Source organism: Aspergillus sclerotioniger (assembly GCF_003184525.1).
Source record: "Aspergillus sclerotioniger CBS 115572 chromosome Unknown BO94scaffold_1, whole genome shotgun sequence".
Classification (NCBI taxonomy): domain Eukaryota; kingdom Fungi; phylum Ascomycota; class Eurotiomycetes; order Eurotiales; family Aspergillaceae; genus Aspergillus; species Aspergillus sclerotioniger.
In genome coordinates, this window is record NW_020290991.1 from 1,253,757 (window position 1) to 1,275,619 (window position 21,863).

Here is a 21,863-nt window from a genome sequence, read left to right on the forward strand (position 1 = left end):
GAGAGCGGAAGGCGGAGATAGCAGTCGGGCGAGGATCGGCGGAATGATATCATCAGGCCCCGTCTTCTCCGCCGCCATTTCAGCCCACCAATCTCTTCCCCACCACCACCACTTCAACGACTTCAACGACAGTGCGACTGTCGACCTCAGACACTTGCATGATACCTCCCAATGCACACCGGCCTTCCATGCTGACATATCATGGCATTCATGACTGCCCCTGATGCCCTCCCGTCAGATCCATCTCCCCACCGAAATCGTGGTGGAGATTATCTCCTTCGCCGCTGCAGATGATGCCCGCCGCCAGCCCACCCTCCACGCCTGTTGCCTCGTCTCGCGCCAATGGTACTCAGTAGCGATTCCCTATCTCTATGAGAAGCCGCGGGTGAGCGCCGGAATGGCTTTCAAGAGTTTTACCGATACAATCAGCCCGCCAATCGGGGCACGAAAGAACAAGATACACTTGGGCAGTCTAGTTCGCAGACTGGACCTCAGTGGCCTTGTTTATCATAGCTCCAACAGTTTAACGGCACGACTATTAGGCCGGGTGAAGGAGAATTTGGAAGTATTTCATGCTCCGCGAGTTTCCTTTGCGTAAGTTCACATCAATATGCTCTATTGCAGACCTCCCACCCCATCGTCGCCTACCTCGGTCAAGACTCTAACAGCATATAACAGTATCAACAGCCTTCCAGCTCTCTCCAAGTGCACCAAGCTCAAACACCTCGACCTTTCCCTAGTGGGCGAGCCGATACCCTTTCCCAACCTCAAGAAAGCTCTCAGCAACCTCTCCCGACTGACCACCCTTCGTCTTCCCCGCACGACAACCCTCACCAACCATAACGACTCCGCAGCAACAATAGACTGGCCCCCTAAGCTCCATCGCCTGCAGTTCAGCGGCCAATTTCGCTCCCTTGTCATCTCCAACTTCTCCTGGCCCCGCACATTGACCTCCCTGACCCTAAAGAACTGCATAGACCTCTCCGTCTCCAACCTTGGCAGCCTCATGAGCAACCCCCAACTTGCCACCCTGAAACGCTTCACCATTTCCGGTTCAAATCGTGGTCTTCAGCCCGAAGCTATCAACGCTATTTCCGTCTTTCTTCCCGAATTATCCTCCCTCAGTATTCCCGGTGACTTGGTCAACGATTCTTTCTTCGATATCATGAGCCATATGCACCCGCCGCTACCGCTTGAGGCGCTCGAGTTTGGATTTCCAAGCCTAGATGCGAGTTTGAGCTTCAGCACAAGCTCGCTAATCACAGCAATGGAGTACGGACTAGCAAATCTTCGCTCGGTTGGCTTCCACGAAGTGTTCTGCACAAATAAGCGGATCATGGAAGACGAGGAAATCGATGAGCTGCTATATAATCGGTTTGTGAAGGCGAACCAGTCACAGTCAGACACCCTCCATAACGGAGTAGAGAAGAGTGAGTACTCGGATTTAACGGTTGGAGTTTATTATATTTGAACGGCCCTATATTATGCATTGCATAAACCAGCTAGTATAGACAGACACATGTTGATTGTTATTAAGCTTTTCATTTCTGCTTTACTGCTGATAGAATCGCCTGGCCCTTTTTGCTCATGCCGCCCGTCTCTAGTATTTATTCTCGGTTCATCTACAATATAACTAGAGACGTCTATTTATCCACACAAGATTCACGCGCAAGGCATATACGTACATCAAGAACACGCAGGCCCACGCGTCTATGACTCAGCACATAGATGAGCATCTCGTAAGTCATCCAAGAGATTCCCATATCGGGATTGACAGATATGAGTGAGAAAGAAAGAAGAAAGGCGGACTCTAAAAGGTGGGAGATATATAGACGCTTTTGACTACATAACAGCTCCAGCCACTTCCATCCGACCGGCCACCTGGACAAGAAGAATGGAGGTGGCTGGAGAAGAAAGCAAGACATGCTAACATGCTAGAAGAAAGTAAAGAGTAACAGTGACCAAGGGAAAAATGGGGGGGAAAGAGATGATACAGTCAACTGGGAGACAAGATAAGGAAGATAGAAAAAGTCGAATGAATAAAGGGGTTTGACGCCTACGCAAGATATTCATCGCATCTAACTCGGCTCCAGAATTATAGGTGGAGAAAAAAGAAGAAAAGGAGCAAAAGAAGAAGGTCCGATCTCATAATGCAGGACTCGTGCGCCTCGCGAACATGCCTCCATTACACATTTACAAGTCCATGAGGTTAGGCAACGGACGCAATCACAGCAGGGGCGACGCCCTCTTCTTCCGCCCGGACGACGATCTTCGTGGTCACACCAGTCTTGCTGGAGAAAGCCATCTTGATCAGGGCTGCAACTCTGCCGCCCGTCACCGTCTTTCCGAACAGTTTCAGTGTATGCGTGCTGTTGCTGAGGGCCACGTCCGTGCCCTCGAGAGGCTGCAGGGACAGCGTGGAGATTAGTTGCTCGGTGGCATCTGTGTTCAGGTTAGCTTTTGGCAGTATAATAATATTGGTATGAGGAAAGCAGCCTACCTGAGATGCCCTTCATGTTGCTGAGCTGCAGAGTCTCGCTGACTTCCTCGCCGTTTGCACCGGTCTGTTCCCACACATGGTCGAAGCTTCCAGCAAAAGTAGGAATAACATAATCACTGCCGGTGAGGTCGAGATCTTCAACCTGGTACTCGTCATCGTACCCGCTATCCTCGGGCTCCCCGGTAGTCGGGTCGATTTCTTTGCTAGTGAACTTAAGGTTGTTCGTGAAAGAGGTAACGGGAACGCTGTGCTCGCCATCAACCTTCTTGAATGTGACGTAAACAATGCCAGGTCCATTTGTGGCCAGCTTAGGCGCAGGGACGATGAATTCCTCCTCCAAGACATCTTCCTCTGATGGCGTCGCAACTACCGTGACATCTTCCAGGACAGTATCCGGGAGGGTGTTCTTAATATCGTACTGCAGCACGATATGTTCCTTGAACACGTGCTTGACAGCCGTGACAACATATTCCGTCTCACTCTCGGTGAGTTCAACAGGTGCAGAGGACTTGAGTAGAGTGCCGTACTCCTTGAGCTCTGGGATTTGCATAAGCTGCTCGGCGTATTTCTGGGTGGCAGCCACGGTGACGGCCTCGGCCACGCCGTTGGCTTTGCCCTTGGGCGGACCAGTAGTTGGTGCCTTGAGAGTTGGTGTTGCGCTCGTAAGCTTCTTAGTCCGCTCCTCGGCCAATGCCTGCTCTTGTGAAACTACCGGGATGCTGGCAACGTCGAACGCTGCAGCGAATGTCTCCTTATCTGTTGATGTCACATACATCACGAGCTGATGCTCGAATGTTGAGAGGGAATACATAGATTCTATAACCGTTAGCAACCCAGCCAAGGCAAGTCAACTTGAAGATAAGCTTACCGTTGCTGATGAAACGGGTGGCAGTCTCGTCCTCTTGGCTCATCAACCGCAGGTTGAGAGCGGCACGGTCACGTACTTCATCATCGGTGTCATCAAGGCACCGAGTGAGAAGAACAGACACACTTGACTTAACTTCAGGATCCTTCTGGCCGACACCGAACTTAGCCAGAGCGGTCACAGCGGCAGCTCGTACAACGGCATTCTCCAAAACGACTCGGTTATAGATGTAGCGGATATACTTGGTTGGGTGTGAAGTCTTAGGGCCCTCCACACCAAGCAGGTGCAATACCCTGACGGACAACTTGGTGAACTCGCAGTCCTCGATAAACTCACACAAATGAGCGAGTGCTAGTTTCGTCAGTGGACATTAAGAATAGGTCAACACAATGAGTAGAAAACTCACCATCTTCCTTGCTGTCGGGGACAAACTTGATGAGGTCGAACATGCTCTCAACAACACTGCGTTTGAACTCGTAACCACCTTCGTCTCTCAAAATACCGCTCAGGAATGTCAGCATGCCAGCCTGCTTGCTAGGGAACTTGAGACACAAGGTACGGATAGCCTCGACGATCGTGATCTTAAATTCATCGGTGATATCTGCCATGAAGCCGGAGATCTGCTTCATCAGGCGGTCGACGCTGGCCTCGTTACCGGTCTTCAGAAGAGTGGTGATCGCGAACGTTGCGATGGAGCGGTTGGAGTTGGAGATGAGCGCCTCGATGTCGGGATTGCAGACATTCACCACATGGGGCTTGAAGCTTGCAAAGTTATGCAGAATACGAATTGCCGCAAACTTGGTGATAGAGCGGGGCGAGGAAAGGAACAGCTGCAGAACATGAACCGCCTGGGAGGCTTCCGCGTCAGTGACATCCCTCATATCGCAAATAGCCTTCGCGGCCTCGAAGTTGACCATCTCGTGCTTGTGTCGGAGCCAGCCATCAAGCATCTGCATCATAGGCTTCCTCAAGCCTTGGTCCTCCTCCGCCAACTTGGCCGCCAACCGCACGAGAAGAACAAGAGCAGCGGGGCTCTTGACCACACCAGCCGCACCGTATTGTTGAACCATCTTCACTAAGGCCATGCGGTCATGCGAGCGCATCTGGTATAGGAGACCAATTGCGTGGTACTGGGTCATGAAGTTTGACTGCGAGATAGCATGAGCCTGAGAGCTGCCACCGAATCCAAGGAAACCGGTCGATTGCTTCCCGCCAGAAGCGGCTTCCTGGGTTTCACTCTGCCATCTGCGAACCACATCGCGCGCAATCGGGAGAAGATGGTAGGAGGAAACTAGGGCAGCGGAGGATACCGACGGGGTCTTGTCGACAATAGCGGTCTTGATCAATCTTTCGATACCTTGCACAGTAGTAGCCTGTCATGAACAACTCTTATCAGCCATATCATTCGACAACAAAGACATAAGGCTCAATGCGCTTACATCAATGATGCGGCACAGAGCCCGAATGGCATTTGCCCGGTATAGAACGTCGCTGCCGACAGCGGTGTCTTTCATGATAATGCTGGTTGACATAATCACATCCTCCGCCGTGTTTGCGAGCTCCTTCAAGATCAGGTAGACCATTTGCCGCAGGGAGGGATCCTTGTTCTGGAATAGCTTGGAGATACCGAAGAACAGCGTAGTGGCCTCGTTCGTGGGGAATTGCTCTCCGGTGAAAAGGAGGACGGCGATCTTGGTCAGGAGAGTACGACATGTTCGGGGAGATATGGGAGAAGAATTGAACAGCCGCGCTATAAGGAGACAAGAGAAATGACAAGATGGTCAGCAACCATATTTAGGGTCTTAATGCGACTCCAGAAGAAGGCGAAATTGATAGACCCTCACCATCTTGGAACACGGAGGTCCGATCCAGCTTGATCATGGTCTGATCAGCGTCCTCATCTTTCTTGACGTAAGACATTGTGACGGGCTGCAGGAAATGCCGCAGCAGCAGAGGGTTTCTATAGCGCTCTCTGGGTTGGAAAAGAACCCCGTACGAGTGACGTCGGGGGGTTGTTCAATGGGAGACGAATAAGGGCGGGTCAGTATGATGGGTTAGTCGTTGTGCAGGCGGTGTATGTACACGACTACGGCGCCCTCATTATCCTTTGAGGACGGGAGAGAGCAAAAGAGGGGAGGGCGGATTGGAAAATAAAGACTCTTGCCCAGTCCCGAGGAAGAAGCCGAATGAGACCACGACAGGACAATGGAGGTGGAGGATGGGTGTTTTGGCCAGGGCAGCAACAGCAGCTCTCCCGACGGCCTCCAACAATCTCCAGGTGGCCTTCCGCGTCTGTGGGCGGCTGAGCCACAGGGCGGTGTGGCTGGCCCTGCAAACGGAGCAAACACGCGGCATGTTCACGCCCAGGCAACAGGAAGCTATCGTTAAAGTACGGGCTCCTCGACTTCTATCCAACGATCCTGTCAATTTCGTTTCAGATCTTTTGAGAGCTGTCCCAGCCCCTTTGCAACCATGCAGGTCGAAGTTAACCCCAACGAGGACACTGAGTGGTTAGTCCATGCTCGCCCTTCTACGCCGCCATACATGCAGGCTCACACCCCGCAGGAACGACATTCTCCGCAAGCATGGCATTATCCCCGAAAAGCCACAAGATCCCGAACCTCTCATCCAAGAAGCTTTGGTCGAGGCAGAGCGCAAAGCATATGAGAACCGGCTAGAAGATAAGGATTTAGATGAGCTAGACGCTCTGGAGGACGAGGAAGACGAGGCATTTCTGGAACACTACCGGTACCATGACGGTCGCCCGCATACCCCTGACAGATGAAACAGGAAGATCGGCCTGACTGACAACCGGATCCAGCCAGAAACGATTTGCTGAACTATCTACACTCCAACAGACTAGCGTCCACAACCAAGTATACCCCCTACAAAAGGTCGACTATGGGCGTGAGGTGACTGAAGCCTCGAACAATTGCTTTGTGCTGGTTCACCTGAGCTCTTCGAGCGCCAATGTCGAATCCCAACGGCTAACAGAGCTATGGCGGCAACTGGCGGCGAAGTTTGGTGACATAAAGTTCTGCGAGATCCGAGGCAATATGTGCATCGAAGGATATCCGGAAAGGAACACCCCTACGATCTTGGTTTACAGAAATGGTGAAATTGTGAGACAACTCGTAACTTTGAGAGAGCTGAAAGGGCCGAGGACCACAGTTGAAGGTAAATACAGCCGTTCCCAAGTTGCTTCTAGGTTTTCCGTTAGTTCCCCGTTAATGCGCGACTCGCAGATCTCGAGAAAATGCTCCTGGAATTGGGTGCCGTCAAAGAAAGCGATGTTCGTCTGAAGAAGAGATCGGACTCGTCGGACGATGAACGCCCATCTAAAATCAAGTCCTCCAAACCCACCGTGGAGGACGATGACGACGACTGGGATTAGGTGGAGTGTTCGGTAAATATAAATCCTAAAATATGCAAGGTCGTGGCCGTTTCCGTATGCGTGACTGCACACAATGAGCCCTTGTACAGGACGAACACGAATTTACATCTCTGCCGACATGTACACGGTAAATAGCCAGTTGCCACTCTATAGTTCATTCAGGTTCGAGCTGTACTGCCTGGCAGAGGGTTGATTCTACTAACCACCCCGAATCTCTACATCCTGGCATGACATGTAGAGGTCCATGTGGTCCCTTCTCTGACCACATACTCACATGAGGATTTAGTATGTTGAGAGTTGTTCGCGTTCATTGACGCAGGTGTGTTGACAACCCATATCTTTTCTCTGTATTATAGCGATAATAGCCAACATCATGGTATAGATCTGTAATATACTAGGTAGACGAGTCCTCGGACCATGTATTCAGGGCTGGTTGTGAAGACTGATGGATTCATTGTCTATTATACCACCATTCCTCTCTATATCTATAAGTATGGAGCCGATAGTTATCGCGATCAATCTGCGGTCCATTTCGGATGTGACCAATGACAGCGGGGAACGTGATCCCCTCTCCGCGGTTCCGAGTCCGGCTTATGATTGGCTCAGGTGCTGGCACGGGCGGGATTGTCATTGCGCGGTTCCATCCCGAGTCCACGCATCGTGCCGTTATTCAATTCTAGGCCCGGCTTACTCGATCCCAGTTCCTGTCTCTCTCTCTCCCTTTTCCTGGGGCTTATCCCTCCTTACTAGTTGACACAGTCGGCGCATCTAGCATTCCCATCTATTAGGGACGAGGCGAGATGGATTACTCGTTCTATTCCAATTCCCACCAGCAGCCTTATCCCGTCTACGGCGTACACGGACTGCCCACCCCCGACCAAAGCAACCCGACCCCTCACGCTGAAAACCTCCAGGGCACTTACGCTTCTTTGGTTCGCCTTTCTTTTCCTTCACCTACGCTAGATGTGCAATCTGCTTATAGTACTGATTGTTAAAAGGGGGCACAACATTACCAAACCTTTGATCCGAACTTGCGCTTTCAGGATCCTCACACTACCGCTTCCTTCGTTGCCCCGCCACACTCGCCCCCCGAGTCCCTCACGAAACATTCGGTCTCGAGCCATGACTTTTCCAACCAGCACCTTGATCAGGCCTCGCTCGATGGAGACGACCAGCTGTTAGATCAAAACCTTGGTCGAAGTAGCAGTGAGGAGAAGGAGAGTCTGACACCGGCGCAATCCAAACGGAAGGCCCAGAACAGAGCTGCGTAAGTAGTTGCACGCATAGGAATGCTTTCATCTTCACAGAGCTAACATCTAGTCGCCCTGGTTTAGCCAGCGCGCCTTCCGTGAACGCAAGGAACGCCATGTGCGCGAACTGGAGGAGAAAGTCAGCAACCTTGAGAATGAATCAACCTCCCTTATGGCAGACAATGAACGGCTAAAACGGGAACTGGCCAAATTTACAACCGAAAATGAGATACTTCGGGCAACATCAACCTCCCTTCGCCATTCAAATCAATACTCGGCTGATCCGGAGCCGACAACGACCGGGCCGATGAAGTACTCGCCCACGGATCTCAGTTCCGACCTCGGTGGGGGTCGTGGTCCGGCCCACCGCGTAACGGTCTGCGGGAAAACGGGGGAGAGACTACTTGATGCGGGTGCCACGTGGGACCTCATCCAGGGACATGAGCTCTTCAAGCGCGGCTTGGTGAATATCGGTGATGTCTCTGGTCGACTGCAGGGGACTGCTCAGTGCGATGGACAAGGGCCTGCCTTCCGGGAAAGTCAGGTTCTCCAAGCAATTGAAGAGTGTGCAGCTGCTGGTAACGATGACTTGTTGTGAATTCTACTTCCACGATGCGATTGTTTTCTTTTGGGTCGCTTTGTTGGTGCATGGGCGTCGGAATCTGTTTTGAGTATATGACCAGTGCTTTTGAGAAGCTTTCCGATATGTATACTGCGGTCTGTTATATAAGGAGCGAGCGATTCTGTTGGATCCTCCCCGGAGTCATTGGAGATTCAGGAATGAGCCATTATACCTATCGCTGCCAACCATTTGAATATGAATCGATTTATCTGTTATGAAATGTTTGCCCCGACTATACGCTGACTATCCTTTCTGGCTGATTGGTTTTCTGGCAGTTTGCTCGCTCACAACTATGTGGTGTCACATCTAGGCATTGACCATTAATTCGCAATCAAGTCAACGATCTGGTCATCGCAATGATGAAGCGCTCACTGAAGTACTTTCCTAAACATAAGCACAATTGGTTTGCTAGATGAAAATATTTTCATTCGGGGAGATAGCAGGGGTCTCTAACAGGGATCCCGACATGATCCCAAGAAGTCGGGACTCACTATCACCTTATAAGAGATTATTCCTTGCTGGACGACTGCTTTGTGACCGTTTTCATCCTGTAGACTTATTGCTGCAATAGGGTCCCTGAGTAGTATGTTGTGTACCCATATGACAGAATTTTATCACGCAACGTCCGATGATAACCCTCCAGGAATACCTAATTTGAGGATGCCTTGGACCTGCTCCTTGAAGGACGGGATAAATACCTTGAGGCGATATTCATACTTCCTATCTCCTATAGTCCTAGACCTTTATAAAAAAAAGTCGGTATCCCTTAATAAGACCGCGAATGACTGCATTTTTAAAGGATATTCTATGGGCATCACTCTGGCATATTGGCAAAGCAATGGCATTGTCCAAGGCAGTTTCTTAATTACATGGCCAGAAAATACAGAGGCTATTTGCATCACTACTGGTAGGATTGGGTTAATCACCTGGGAAACCAGTTTAGGTGGTTAGGTAGCCGGTACCATTACGATGATGCAGATATCTGCACAGCTTGCGTGGTGTAGGTAGGTCTAGGCAGTGTTGCCCTAGGTAATTGATTAAGGTAAGGGTGATACTCCATTTGTATAGAATCGGGAAATAAGGCAGAGAAAAGCGTAGGATGTGGTACCAATCGATGCAATCTATATTGGGTTGTTTGTTTGGTTGAAGTGAGGCTGGCAACTACAGCATTACATCCATAGGTTTAGGACGTGATGATGCAGAGAGGGGGTGGATGGTGTAGTGCATACGTGGATGAATGGACTCAATGGAGGGTACTGCCAACCTACATATGCCAACTATTCTTTTTGAAACACCCCACAATCGGACTACTTCGAGTTCTTGGCAACAAGTATGCAGTGTTGGCCAAAGGCTGACAGGCAAATAACCCTTCGTGCAATAAAACCTCGGACCGGCCATCATGTGTGGTCATTGAATTGGGATCATCGTTAGCGGTGAGACCACTTTGACTAGACCCGGGACGTTTGAGGGATTTACTCTCACTAAGATCAGAGATCCTCCCCTTTAGACATGACGACCTGACTAAAATCACCCTCAACGGATCAGGTGATGCCAATGCATTGATCGCCATTGCTACACAGGTGTTTGTTCATGAATCGACGGGGTACTAGATAGGTACTTGAGCTGCACGTTGATCTGGCCCAGTGGTGTTATGTATGTTTTGTTGCGGGAAGCCCCAGGAGTGGAGGAAGGCCGTGTTAGGTATTCTCCGATCCAGCCTGTCTCAGGCACTGATCGATGGTCCGATAAGGCGCGTTTGGGCCCCAAGAAACCCCATTAATTGAGGGCCCCGTAAGCCCACCGTATTTAATTTACTACACGAGGGCAAATGCGGCATCTGGGGTCATCTGCTCACCGCCCGGGATCAGTCGGCCATGGGACGTACCATTCCGAGGCAGATATGGAGTAATCCCAAGGGACAACGCGATTACTGATTAGGTGAGGGAATGCTCCGTACACCTGAAAGTTTAAAGGGGCGAGGGGCGGAGGGGAGGCTAAGGGATCTACCGCGGTATTTATCATTGGTGAGGGGAAAAAATGTCTACCTAGTGGAGGGGATAGATATCATCTCATCATCGATCGAGGTCTTCGGGGGCGCGGGTGGGATGGAGTAGCGTGTGAGCGAAATAATCCGCCACAAACCGCGTTCTAGCTTTGTAGGAACATGCTTTGGGCTAGGTTATTTTCACTTCGCTCTTACCCTTCTTCTTGCCACTGTCGCAAGTCTTTTGCCGTCTGACACGACCTTGGGTACTTCTAGAATGTTTTAATCGAAGCCATCGTTCGCCTTTTTTATTGTTTAGTTGCATTGAACCATCTGTACAGAGTACGTATGAGATGGTACGTAACCATGCCTTAGGCACCTAACTACTTAGGACAATCCGGATGCATCATGACCTGAATCCTGCTGGGCTGTCAGCCTGCCAACCTTCTAGTAGTTACTAAGAAAAGCATCGGTCATCTAAGCAGAGTAGCTTCAAGGGATATCCGAGCCATGGTCAAGTGCAATTGCTTTGTGTGAAATCCCGAAGGGGGGCAGAGAATTGATGTTGGCCAGAGTGCTGGGTTGCTTCACCGACTCCTACCTAAGCCACCTTGATTATGGATTGCAATTTTCACCTGGTCTGTTCTGGTCTTCTCCCCAGGAGTTTGGAATCACATTGAGATGACTGGCCCCATCCTTGCCTAGTAGTCACCAGTATTTGCTGGCCAGGTAGGCCAGCCGCTGAGATCCGCCTATGAAAGGAGACAGCCTTGCTTTGAATCAGTCGGATGCTGTAGTATAGGTAGCCTTGGTTACTGTACTGGGAGAGAAAAATACCAGGTTACGATACGCTGGGGGTCCAAAACCAAAAAGCCAGACCCGAACAGGCCAACTCGACCAGCCAACCAACCACCGACCGGCGCCTGCTAAACTTATCATCAGTCTCTTACCTTACCCGCCCCCTCCCTCTGAAGTCTGACCTGCTTGGCCTTGCTGCTCTTTACTCTCGCATTTTCCCTCTCCTCTTTCCCTCTCCTCCCTCCTCCTCCCCTCCCCCAACCCACCTTCCCCATTATCGAGGCTTTGTCCTTGAGTCTGATATATCCCCCTTTTCCTTTCCTTTCGGTCTGCATCTTGCAGGTTCGTTGTTCTGTTTTCCCCCGTCTCCTTTGCCGTGGCAGCCATTAAAAGAAAGGTCTGTCAGCTCGATCCCCTTTCTTTTCCTCTCCGCCTTTTTCGCCTTTCCGGTCGGGTCGTCACGGTCGGTCCCCCCCAACAGTCGACATCACCGCTATCTCATCTCCTCTTTCCGTTTTCCAGACCAGGTTCGTCCGCTTCTAGTCTCTCTACTACTTGCACTTGCCAATACCACCATTCTCTTGTTGCCTGGCCACTCTGCTTGGCTTAGGGTTCTGGTCTGCTCCCGCCCAGGCCACCTGCCCCATCAGATTCACTCTGCCAAGTGACTACGCGCCGGGACTCTCCCTGCACCTAGTCCTCTGGTGACTTTGCAATCCCTCTGACAGCCTACCTTGCATTCGCCCCCCCTCCTTCCACTCTCTTCATCACGCTAAAACGATCGAAACCTTTCATTTCTTCTATCGATCTGTGACTGACTGACAATCTAATTCTGCAGTTTGCATAGCACACCAGTCAGCCGAGTGCCTATTCGGTCAAGATGACGACCATGGTCAGTGTCAAATGTGCCTTAATCTTCTGATACCAGTAACTCATCCTTCCGCAGGATTTGCGTGTCGGTAACAAGTACCGCATTGGCCGGAAGATTGGAAGTGGTAGTTTCGGTGACATTTACCTCGGTACGTGACTGTCTCGGAGATGCTGGATAGGCTATCTAGAGTAGCTGGCTGACTTAGTCGTCCAGGTACCAACATCATCTCGGGCGAGGAAATTGCTATCAAGCTTGAAAGCGTCAAGGCCAAGCACCCCCAGCTTGAATATGAAGCCCGCGTCTACAAGTCTCTTGCCGGCGGTGTTGGCATTCCGTTTGTTCGCTGGTTCGGCACGGAATGTGATTACAATGCCATGGTTATCGACCTCCTCGGCCCCAGCTTGGAGGACCTATTCAACTTCTGCAACCGCAAGTTCTCGCTCAAGACGGTGCTCCTGCTTGCCGACCAGCTCATTTCTCGTATCGAGTACATTCACGCCAAGTCTTTCATCCACCGTGATATCAAGCCCGACAACTTCCTGATGGGTATCGGTAAGCGTGGAAACCAGGTCAACGTCATCGACTTTGGTCTGGCCAAGAAGTACCGCGACCCCAAGACTCACTTCCACATCCCTTACCGCGAGAACAAGAACCTTACCGGAACTGCTCGTTACGCCAGTATTAACACTCACTTGGGTGTTGAGCAGTCCCGCCGTGACGACATGGAGTCTCTCGGATATGTCATGCTCTATTTCTGCCGTGGCACCCTCCCCTGGCAAGGCCTGAAGGCTGCTACTAAGAAGCAGAAGTACGACCGTATTATGGAGAAGAAGATGACCACGCCCACTGAAGTTCTTTGCCGTGGATTCCCCAACGAGTTCTCCATCTACCTGAACTACACTCGTTCCCTGCGCTTCGATGACAAGCCAGACTACTCCTACCTCCGCAAGATCTTCCGCGATCTGTTCGTCCGCGAGTCTTTCCAGTATGACTATGTCTTCGACTGGACCGTCTACAAATACCAAAAGAACGCTGCCATGATCGTGGATGCCAACAAGAAGGACAAGGAGGCTGAAGAGCAGCAGCGCCGTCAGGGTGTTGCTGCTGCGGCACCCCTGGGCATCCCCGGTGCCGCCAAGCCTGGTGCGATCTCTAGCCAGCGCCGCAAGGTCATCGAACGTGGAACTCTAGACAACACGCCGGACACCAACCGGGCCGTGGGAGGGAGTGACAGGATGTGAGTATCTGAAACCTAGGTTCCGTTGTAGGGAACCCCTTTCCTCTGCGTTTGGTGCTTTACTATGACCCCGTGCGTAGAGGTCGGCTTGAATCCTAGAATCTGACTAATCTCATAGTCTTCGGCGTTAGGCTGCGTTCTGCTTCCAAGGTTGCTGCTTCAGGTGCTTATGGCCCTGCCGGTAGCCGTGCGAAGCGGGACGATGGGTACGGTTCTCAGTGGTACTGATTTGTGCAGCATGGCAGTGTAGCTTGACGTTTCTTTTCGGTTGTCGTTCAGCTTACTGTGTGTTGACGCCACGCTATCTGAGGAGCCCAGGATTATCATGATACCGGTTATATTCTGCAACCTGCAGTGAACCTTTCGGACTTGTTTCGCCTTGGGCCCCCCTTTCTATTTTCTTTACTATTTCCCTCTCTGCATTCTCTGTTAGCCCGTTATCCCGTTCCAAGATCGTCTTCCGGTTCCCACCGTCTCGATCCGTCGCGTTTGTTGAGATCCTCTGCTCGCCTATCGGCTAATGCCTGGTCCTTTCGGAACGACCCCGCTCGAAAAGATCGCCTGCAAATTCCGGTTACGTTCATTATATGCGAAAGGTCCTCGGTAGCAGACTCAAAACGCTCTAATTGTGGCTATTCTACGTCTTAGCCTCCCGGTATCGTTGGTTGCCACATGAAATACTATTCACATTGAAGTTTCGCGTGGTGTTTCGCTGCCGTCGATCGGGATGTTAAAGACGGAAGGAGATGCAAACATCAAATGGTTACGCTTCAAGCACAAGGAGATGTCTCTGACGCTGACATTGTCGCGAGAGCCTCTCATGATGCTGAACAGCCATTTCATACATTGCCCTTGATTCATAATTTCTTTTCTGTTCTGCATGTTGCTATCTCAGATTGTCATAGTTTTGTTCTTGACGCACAAGTGGGGACGAGGGGAATGAAGGAACGACTGGTGGAGAGGTGTTGGAGATGGCTCTTTTTCCCACATGTCCAGGCGCTTCTGCGCTATCTTTGCCAAAAGCAAGGGTAGTATGCAGTGCTTTGGGTAGGGAAAAGTTCATCTCAAATGGGTATGTGGCGACGGAAACTGGTTAGGGTCGCTTCCGGGGTGGTATTGCGTCAATTCCTGTCGTTTCGTTAGTTTCCTTGTGTACCGTTTCGCTTTTTAGGATCACTCATCTCCATATTGAGAGGGGCGGTTTGTGGGACAGGTCGGGTAGCAAGTGCTCTAGGCAGCATGCAACTGAGCCATTTCCTGCAAGCTCGCTATCCAATCGTGAGTTATTCACTTCGCACTATGTCTGCTACGAACGTATCGATGGATTCTCTGCGTAGGTCTGCTGGTATATGTCCTGATTCCCTGAACTTGACCAATATAGAAAGATAACTAGAATTTGATACAAAACTGATTGTTTTTCATCATGGGTATTTCTGAGGAGCAATCTAGTAGTACAGTCACCCAAAGAGTTGTAAGGCTTTCTTTCCCGCATGTATGACATCATCCATACAAGATTTGCGTATCCTACCTGTCCAACTCCTCAAGAGTTACACATCGTTATTATTCTTTCATGGCTAAAAATGTATAACACGAATACAACACATGGTTCTTTACCCTGTTTGGTAATTCTAACATTACGTACGAGGCATACTTTATTGTCTGAAAGATGGTATGAAATAGATGTGACTGACCTGGGACCAAGATCGAGATACATTAATTGGGTTTAACAATCACATTCACGCGATCTGATCTTCATTCTAATTCCTCTATTTTTGTTTGGCTTACAAAGTTGCTTGTTGTTACTTGTTGTTGATGTTGGAGGCATAAAAGGTCTTAGTACTATGTAGTTATATCATGCATGATATGGATTACGATTTTCAATGGTTAAGGTTGGTAGGTAGGTTGAGTAGATCAAGGGTAAGTAGGATCAGACAGAGGCTTCGTTAAAAGTAAACAAAGTAATAGTACAGTCCAAGGTAGGAAGTAAAAGTGTGAAGGGGGTATAAAAGGAAACAAAGAACGAAGGGGAATGATTCGAGCGTGTGGATAAAGAAAAAAGGAGAACAAGGAAAAAAGGACAAGGTTTGTGAGAGCAGGCAAGGCAAAGCGAGAAAGAGCGAGCCGGCGATTTCTGCCAGCTGCTGCTGCTGCGCCCTGGGCGGGTGTTGTAGCCGTCAACATTGACTCAATGATCATTAGACTAGCTGGCTGGCACCTTGTTTAGGCTGCTCAGATCATGTTGGCCGTTGCGAAATTGGTGCCGGAGTGGCGAGGCTGGATCTTCTCCGTGGAGCTGGTCTCGTCCTCATCCAAACGCCGCCGCCACTCGGCTAGGCTGTCGCTCAGTCCGGTCTCTTTGGTTGGGGTGCGATCGAAGTCGGACTGTGTGCTCAACCGATAGTTGCGGTTGGTGCTCTCCCAGTGGGTACGCAGGGCTTCCAGCTCGTTTGCGAGCGAGTCCAAAGCCATTGAATTTCGGTTGTCCGGGAAAGAGTCGTCTTGGGACACGGCACTATCGGCTCTGGACCGACGACCCGCACCGATTGTGTTACTCGAGGCATTACTGTGGGTGCGGGAGATGCCATTAATACCTTGGACGGGCTGAGACTGCCGACGGTAATGCCCGACTGATGCCTCCACCTGATCAAGCAACATGGTGACCTTTTGCTCGGCATCGGAAGCACGACTCTCAAGCAAGGCATTTTCCTGCTTAAGCTGCTCCAGTTCAGAGCGGCTCTTCTCTGCAGCGGCAACAAGTTCTTGTTTGACACGCTCGAGTTGAGATTGAGTCTTATTCTTGTCAGCGTCGGCGGCGGCAGCCTCTTCCCTCAGCATTGCAATTTGACTTTCGAGATTTGCAATCGAGGCTGCGGTGTCGTCTTGGAGGTCAGAAATCGATCTTTCGAGTCTCGAGCGTTCGGCGTCCCACTCGGCGGGAGCTTCGGAAGATCCGGTAGGCGACTCGGCCAGAGCCTTCTGTGCTGCGTCTAGTTCGGACTGCAGCTTGACGTTCTGGGACTTGTATCGGGCAAGTTCGTCCTTCATACGCTTCAACATCTTCTCAGTACCTTTGACGTAGTGAACAGCCGACTGGTAATCGTTTTCTAGCTGTTCGAGCTTCTCTCGGTATGCGCGGTCTGCCTCCTGCTCACGAGTCTCGAAAGATGCCTTCAATTCTTCATGGGCCTTCAGGCTAGTCGTAAGCTGTTGTTCTAATTCGCGGAGCCGACCTTGTTCGGGAGTTCCGAAACGAGAGCCAGGTGACTCAAGGGGTGAGCGTCGGCTATCGGCGTAATTGACACCACGTTCTCCCAGGAGGTCCTTCAGAGCAGCATGCTGGACAGCGAGTGCACCGGCCTCGCGTTGGTGGTTTTCAATTTGTGACTTCAAGTCTCTGTTCTCAGCAGAGTGGCCCTGGCTTTCCTTCATGGCTGCCTGGAGTTGTCTGCGGAGTTGCAACCCTTCCCTGCTGGCCTGTTCCTGGTAGGCTTCCAGCCCGGCGATCCTCTCCTCCGCGCGGCGAAGTTTGTCTGCCGCCTCGTCTGCAGCAGCCTGGCTTGTCTTCGCTAATTGGTTCGCCCTTTCAACCTGAGTCTCCAAGGCAGTCACCCGTTGATCTGACAAGGAGCGCAAGGACATATCAGAGTCAAAGGACGATGCGCGATCTAGACCGGATAGGAATGCGTTCTTGTGAGTCTCTGCTTCCCTCGAATGACTTTGGATGAGCTCCTCTGCATCTCGCAGGCGACGAGTAGCGTTCTCCAACTCAGATGACCGTTCTTCGTGCTCCGACCGCAACTGTAGGAGCTTTCTTTCCAAGCCTTCACGCCGCTCACGTTCCTCATCCAGTTGCCTTTCTAGAAGAAGAGACTTGTCGGATGAGGCGGTAACGGCTTCCCGCAGGCTGCCGAGATTATTTCCATAGTCTCTTAGGCGGGAGGTAGACTCGTCAAGCTTCTGCAGAAGTTCCTCCTTGTCCAGGGACAATTGCTTTACGGCCGACTCGGCCTCGGATCGCAACAAGGACTCTTCCCTGACAGAGGCCTCCAGCTGATGGAGCTCCGCCCGAAGACTTTCGGCCTCCAACTTGCTATTATGCATTTCAAGCTCAGCCAGTCGCCTCCTGGTGGCTTCACATGTTTCCTCCGCCAGTTCCCGGCCTCTCTTTTCCTGGTCGAGTTCGGTGGAAACCACCTCCAGCTTAGACTTGAGCTCATTCTGGGATGCGAGGGCCAGAGCCAACCTTCGGGTTATGTCTGTACCACGCTCTGCGGTCGCCTCGTCAGAGTCCTGGGTGTGTCCATCTGGTTGTGGAGTGCCCCTATGGCTTCCACCATGGGCAGCCAACTTGGCACGAGAGTAAGCTGCCTCATTAACAGCAACATCCCTCTGGTGCTCGACCTCTGCAACACGCTTAGACGCTATGGCTGCTTGGCGATCGACAGTCGCCTGCATTTTCGCCAATTCGGCTCTCATCGCAAGGAACGCCTCAATCAATGGGCGATCCTCGTCCGCAAATGCATCCGCTGCACGCTCATCCAGGCCACCGTTGTTTGCGGGGTTGGGGGAATATCCGGCCTTCTTGGCTAAGGCAAGCTCGGATGCATACCAGGCATTGCGGCTTTTCACGGATTCCAGTTCTTTGATTAGTGCTTCCTGGTGGGGAGTCAATCTGGGCGACCGTGGTTCATCTCCCGATTTTGAGTTCCTGTAACTCCTCGACTCCGCCGAACCGTCGATACTAGCATTTCTACCGAGTATGGACTCGTCGGCACTGTCTATGGAGCTGCGTTGTCGGTGCTGACGCAAAGACCGCTGTCTAGTCGGTGCGCTTATGAGGGGAGCTGCCTCGCCAGCTTCCATAGCCTTCGCAGACAGTCTTGACTGTTGTTGGGTTGGCGTACGGCTACCGCCCGACCCAGCGCTCGATTCCTGCATTGGTCGATTTTCTTTGGGTGAGTCCCTCGCAGCTGGGGATTCTCTCGCGGCTGGAGAGTCTCTCGCAGCCGGGGAGTCCCTATCTCTATCAGGTCCCATGGCCTTGGCAATATCCACCGGAGGGCCCCCATAGCTACGGTCGGTTTTCGTGGGCGTTTTGCTTCGGGGGTTCATGGCATGCTGAGGGGTGTTGCCCCTTGGACCAGGGGTTGGGGCTTGACCGGGCGGGGGAGGCCCGGCAGGGGCCTGCGCTATCGATGCTCTGGGCAGTCGAGACCCCGGCCCTGGGGTAGGGCCAGTATCCCCTGGCCCTGGCCTACCAGTAGGACTCGTCATCATACTGTCCCGTGTCTGCCCGGGCCCACGTCGTTGCGCGTCAGGAGGCTGGTTCTGCGATTCCCGAGAGGTCCGGCCAGTTTGTGCCATTGCCCGATCTCCACTCATCTTTCGCATTGCTTGAGTCGGGGCTCTCTCGCCATTCTGGTTCTCAGCCGGGTATCGAATCTTGGCAGTATCAAGGATGTACGCCATGCTAAGTTCCACGGGATCTCTTGGGGCAGAGCTCGGCTCACCCGCCAGGACGATGATTTGTTTACCGAATGCCGTCATGCTATGACCGGACCTTGGAGAGGGCGCGGGTCCCATGTTCTGGAAGGAGTACCATCGTCGTGTCGTAATGCGGAATGCGGCCAAATCCCCTAAGTCGATACCTTCATCCGTCCGACCTCCGAATATATACATAACGTCATTGACGAGAGCCGCGGCGTGGCCTTCCCGGGGTGTCGGGATGAAGCCAACGCAATCAAGTTGGGACCAGCTATTGGCACGAGGGTCGTAGGACCAAACATCGTTGAACCACTGCAGGCCATTTGTACCTCCAAACCTTCAAAAGGGTCAGAAACCGAATCTATAACTTCAACAGCTCAGGTAGAGGCAGAGAAATACTTACAGGTACAACTTGTCGTTAAAGCTCACCATTGAATGATTTGTTCTGGCGGGAGGGATCTGACCAGGGGGTGGGCCGCCTTCGTGGCTGTTCCGGATCAGAAACTCCCACTTGTTCATGGGGTTCTGCAGCTGATTGAGGTCAAAGGCTACTAGATCGTTGAAGAAGTAACCTTCAACCTGCCCACCGAAAACATAGAGCCTAGAACCAAGTATGTTGAGAGTGTGACCGTAACGTCCGGCGGGTCGGGGACCTGGAGGAATGGATCGCGACCATTGACGCGAAGCTGGAATTCAATCGCGTTAGCACGTGGAGCCTTCAAAAAGCCCAGGTTGAGGGGGACTACATATGTAGACGTACATGTGTTCAAGAGATAAAGGGTGTCGTCCAATGTGTCGGCCTCGTCCACCTTGGTATCACCTCCAAATACGATGAATGCGTTACCGACAAGCAAGCTCGCGTGGCCGACTCGCGGACCTGGTCCTTCAGAGACCGTAGCAATTGGGAGACAGGACAGGTTTCCGCCACTGCTTTCCATCACCCACAAATCTCCCTTGACCGTTGACCCATCTATTAGCCCACCCATCATGTAGATATCGCCCTCCTTTGACGCCACCGCATTGATCGCTGCTCCGTAACGAGGGAAAGGGTTCGTCTGGGAAGAGGAAAAGTTCATCCGTCGCTGCGACCACGGGTACAATGATGCACCTGGGCTATTGCTCGGAGAGGTATTCTGCATCGCTTGTTGGGGTCGTTGAGTCTGCACAAGATCAGCCAAGACGCGAAAATTGGGGTTATTTCATCGCAGCCAGACATGTGACGCAATGCCAATAGTCATAACAGGAGAAGCTATGGGAGACCAACCTGCGATTCGGATTCAGCTCTTTGTCGCGCACGGGGGTGATCGGGGCTGTTTGTGCCGTTCACTGAATTCAAAGAGTTGTTGTAGCTGCTGCTAGGTGTCGGCGTTTGGGAATGTCCTCCATCCCTTTCTTTCGCGCCGTTGGGCGCAGCCGCTGGTGGGTTTGCGGTAGCCCCTTCTGAAGTATGCACATTTCTTGCCGCTGGAGGTAGGCCAGACCCCTGCTGGTGTTTCTTCGATTTAAAGAGGAATGCCATCGTTATGGTTGAGTCGTAAACGGTCGTCTCGAGCACAGAGCAGCGGAGTAACAGTGGAAGAGCAGACGGCAACTGAAGAAGTTACACTCCAGCTTCACCAAGTCTCCTGTACCAATAGAATTCCCAATTGCAATGAGATCGGGGTATATTATAGGTTGAAACCAGAGGAGCGACAACAATTCAAAAGACAGGTAAGAGGATAGCGGAGGAGGGCCGAGCTGTCGAACGGATTCAAGGAGCTGGCGAATTAAATCGGGATCGCAGGCAGCGTAGGACCGGCGTTTCGTTCCTGACGATGCTAAAATAGTCCTCTTAAAGCCGCTCAACGTCTCGGGGCGGGAATTGCGAATGTTGTCCGTCCTCTGTATCCGAAATAGCCTCATAAAAAGTCCGATCGCGACGCTGAAAGAGCATGGGGCGACTGAATCATCGAAAATCACAGATAGACAGACAGGGGGGTGGATAGCAGCAAACGGGAACGGAACGACTGCGACAAGGACAAGCAAGAGGACGACCGAAGGAAAAGTGTACAACTGGCACCCAAAGACAAGAACATGAACAAGGAAAGAGGGAGGAAAAGGACCAAGGTGAGCGAAGAGCAAGATGGGGCTCTGGACGTGGAGAATTGGAGGAGAGGAGAGAGGAGGAGACAGGAAGAATGAAAGACTCCGGCGTTTCACACTTTCTGGCCAGCCAGCATTAGATAATTATTGCTGGTAGGTAGCAAATGGCAGGTTTAGTTTTTAGTTTAGGGGGGGGAGGAGGACCTGCCAGGGCGACACCGCCTCATCGGAGTTCACAACAGCTTACTACTACAACCTACGACCTACGACTTTACTTGCTTGCCCAGTCGTGGTACTTCTTCGGTTCGCCGCTTGAGTGGGTGAGGTCGGTCTCTTTTTCCTTGTCAACACCCCAATTATCGGAAGGCAAGAAAAAAAAAGAAAGCAAGCAAAAAAGTAAATAATAAAGATCCAACCATCCTCCCACGAGGGGTTCCCATTCCCCAGACAATTTGTGGTGGTGCAAACAGCCCATCCATACCTACTAGGTATTTCCTACTTACATTCCACCTTCCACTCTCCCCATCAACTCATTCTAGCACGGAACATCAGTATGCACTACAGCTACAGCTATCTACTCTTTGGCCCATCACATTATTAGGTTGGATCGTAGTGAATGTCCAGCAAGAATCTCGTTCCCTTTGAATAAGAACCAGGCGACCCGGTCGATCGGGCTCCCAGCATAAGCAACCCAATCGCAATTGCCGGCATGTGTCGAAGGTCCACTCGGCTTGTCGCTCCGCATCGCAACGACTTTACACAATACCTTACCCTTA

The 21,863-nt window shown here is 51.5% G+C and overlaps 10 protein-coding genes across 10 annotated transcripts; 5 read left to right on the forward strand and 5 right to left on the reverse strand.

Moving 5' to 3' along the window:
* Positions 1–105: 105 nt before the first annotated feature.
* Positions 106–1,659, forward strand: BO94DRAFT_529952 (F-box domain protein). Its single transcript, XM_025610568.1, has 2 exons — positions 106–594; positions 679–1,659. Exons 1-2 carry the CDS (start codon positions 224–226, stop codon positions 1,469–1,471), a joined length of 1,164 nt encoding a protein of 387 aa, XP_025473345.1. The 5' UTR covers positions 106–223; the 3' UTR covers positions 1,472–1,659.
* On the reverse strand, positions 1,558–2,067 carry BO94DRAFT_15102 (uncharacterized protein). The gene has a single exon (XM_025605799.1). The coding sequence runs from the start codon at positions 1,923–1,925 to the stop codon at positions 1,644–1,646; it is 282 nt and encodes a 93-aa protein (XP_025473346.1). The 5' UTR covers positions 1,926–2,067; the 3' UTR covers positions 1,558–1,643.
* BO94DRAFT_15106 (coatomer subunit gamma) lies at positions 2,068–5,368 on the reverse strand. Its single transcript, XM_025605800.1, has 6 exons — positions 5,210–5,368; positions 4,805–5,115; positions 3,772–4,738; positions 3,369–3,716; positions 2,501–3,316; positions 2,068–2,442 (listed from the first exon to the last, which is right to left on the reverse strand). The coding sequence occupies exons 1-6, from the start codon at positions 5,283–5,285 to the stop codon at positions 2,210–2,212; spliced, it is 2,751 nt and encodes a 916-aa protein (XP_025473347.1). The 5' UTR covers positions 5,286–5,368; the 3' UTR covers positions 2,068–2,209.
* Positions 5,369–5,759: 391 nt separating this feature from the next.
* BO94DRAFT_529954 (phosducin family protein) lies at positions 5,760–7,136 on the forward strand. The gene is made up of 4 exons (XM_025610569.1): positions 5,760–5,875; positions 5,931–6,113; positions 6,187–6,542; positions 6,611–7,136. Exons 1-4 carry the CDS (start codon positions 5,838–5,840, stop codon positions 6,757–6,759), a joined length of 726 nt encoding a protein of 241 aa, XP_025473348.1. The 5' UTR covers positions 5,760–5,837; the 3' UTR covers positions 6,760–7,136.
* Positions 7,137–7,435: 299 nt separating this feature from the next.
* Positions 7,436–9,064, forward strand: rsmA (putative bZIP transcription factor (Fcr3)). The gene is made up of 3 exons (XM_025610570.1): positions 7,436–7,691; positions 7,758–8,026; positions 8,094–9,064. Exons 1-3 carry the CDS (start codon positions 7,560–7,562, stop codon positions 8,605–8,607), a joined length of 915 nt encoding a protein of 304 aa, XP_025473349.1. The 5' UTR covers positions 7,436–7,559; the 3' UTR covers positions 8,608–9,064.
* On the forward strand, positions 8,532–8,946 carry BO94DRAFT_15163 (uncharacterized protein). The gene has a single exon (XM_025605802.1). The coding sequence runs from the start codon at positions 8,622–8,624 to the stop codon at positions 8,847–8,849; it is 228 nt and encodes a 75-aa protein (XP_025473350.1). The 5' UTR covers positions 8,532–8,621; the 3' UTR covers positions 8,850–8,946.
* A 2,356-nt stretch (positions 9,065–11,420) lies between the features above and the next one.
* On the reverse strand, positions 11,421–11,923 carry BO94DRAFT_529958 (uncharacterized protein). The gene has a single exon (XM_025610571.1). It carries the CDS (start codon positions 11,798–11,800, stop codon positions 11,567–11,569), a length of 234 nt encoding a protein of 77 aa, XP_025473351.1. The 5' UTR covers positions 11,801–11,923; the 3' UTR covers positions 11,421–11,566.
* On the forward strand, positions 11,810–13,532 carry BO94DRAFT_529959 (casein kinase 1 family protein). Its single transcript, XM_025610572.1, has 3 exons — positions 11,810–12,305; positions 12,360–12,432; positions 12,498–13,532. The coding sequence occupies exons 1-3, from the start codon at positions 12,294–12,296 to the stop codon at positions 13,523–13,525; spliced, it is 1,113 nt and encodes a 370-aa protein (XP_025473352.1). The 5' UTR covers positions 11,810–12,293; the 3' UTR covers positions 13,526–13,532.
* Positions 13,533–15,750: 2,218 nt separating this feature from the next.
* On the reverse strand, positions 15,751–20,524 carry BO94DRAFT_552180 (putative cell polarity protein (Tea1); the record flags this gene model as incomplete). The annotated part of the gene is made up of 11 exons (XM_025613583.1): positions 15,751–15,814; positions 15,848–16,040; positions 16,062–16,112; positions 16,137–16,161; positions 16,183–16,260; positions 16,291–16,343; positions 16,368–16,429; positions 16,451–19,342; positions 19,409–19,691; positions 19,766–20,165; positions 20,270–20,524. The coding sequence occupies 11 exons, from the start codon at positions 20,522–20,524 to the stop codon at positions 15,751–15,753; spliced, it is 4,356 nt and encodes a 1,451-aa protein (XP_025473353.1).
* Positions 20,525–21,312: 788 nt separating this feature from the next.
* On the reverse strand, positions 21,313–21,658 carry BO94DRAFT_529961 (uncharacterized protein). The gene has a single exon (XM_025610573.1). The coding sequence runs from the start codon at positions 21,560–21,562 to the stop codon at positions 21,359–21,361; it is 204 nt and encodes a 67-aa protein (XP_025473354.1). The 5' UTR covers positions 21,563–21,658; the 3' UTR covers positions 21,313–21,358.
* Positions 21,659–21,863: the final 205 nt, after the last annotated feature.

Excerpts from the sequence above, each read along its gene's own strand:
- BO94DRAFT_529952 (XM_025610568.1), top strand. The coding sequence starts at position 224 with ATGCCCTCCCGTCAGATCCATCTCCCCACCGAAATCGTGGTGGAGATT. Across the intron at positions 595-678 it reads GCTCCGCGAGTTTCCTTTGC|TATCAACAGCCTTCCAGCTC; the intron begins GTAAGTTCACAT and ends AGCATATAACAG.
- BO94DRAFT_15102 (XM_025605799.1), bottom strand. The coding sequence starts at position 1,925 with ATGTCTTGCTTTCTTCTCCAGCCACCTCCATTCTTCTTGTCCAGGTGG.
- BO94DRAFT_15106 (XM_025605800.1), bottom strand. The coding sequence starts at position 5,285 with ATGTCTTACGTCAAGAAAGATGAGGACGCTGATCAGACCATGATCAAG. Across the intron at positions 5,116-5,209 it reads GACCTCCGTGTTCCAAGATG|CGCGGCTGTTCAATTCTTCT; the intron begins GTGAGGGTCTAT and ends GTCTCCTTATAG. Across the intron at positions 3,317-3,368 it reads CACCCGTTTCATCAGCAACG|AATCTATGTATTCCCTCTCA; the intron begins GTAAGCTTATCT and ends TAACGGTTATAG.
- BO94DRAFT_529954 (XM_025610569.1), top strand. The coding sequence starts at position 5,838 with ATGCAGGTCGAAGTTAACCCCAACGAGGACACTGAGTG. Across the intron at positions 6,114-6,186 it reads GCATTTCTGGAACACTACCG|CCAGAAACGATTTGCTGAAC; the intron begins GTACCATGACGG and ends AACCGGATCCAG. Across the intron at positions 6,543-6,610 it reads GCCGAGGACCACAGTTGAAG|ATCTCGAGAAAATGCTCCTG; the intron begins GTAAATACAGCC and ends CGCGACTCGCAG.
- rsmA (XM_025610570.1), top strand. The coding sequence starts at position 7,560 with ATGGATTACTCGTTCTATTCCAATTCCCACCAGCAGCCTTATCCCGTC. Across the intron at positions 7,692-7,757 it reads AGGGCACTTACGCTTCTTTG|GGGGCACAACATTACCAAAC; the intron begins GTTCGCCTTTCT and ends GATTGTTAAAAG. Across the intron at positions 8,027-8,093 it reads AAGGCCCAGAACAGAGCTGC|CCAGCGCGCCTTCCGTGAAC; the intron begins GTAAGTAGTTGC and ends GCCCTGGTTTAG.
- BO94DRAFT_15163 (XM_025605802.1), top strand. The coding sequence starts at position 8,622 with ATGCGATTGTTTTCTTTTGGGTCGCTTTGTTGGTGCATGGGCGTCGGA.
- BO94DRAFT_529958 (XM_025610571.1), bottom strand. The coding sequence starts at position 11,800 with ATGGCTGCCACGGCAAAGGAGACGGGGGAAAACAGAACAACGAACCTG.
- BO94DRAFT_529959 (XM_025610572.1), top strand. Across the intron at positions 12,433-12,497 it reads TTTCGGTGACATTTACCTCG|GTACCAACATCATCTCGGGC; the intron begins GTACGTGACTGT and ends TTAGTCGTCCAG.
- BO94DRAFT_529961 (XM_025610573.1), bottom strand. The coding sequence starts at position 21,562 with ATGGGCTGTTTGCACCACCACAAATTGTCTGGGGAATGGGAACCCCTC.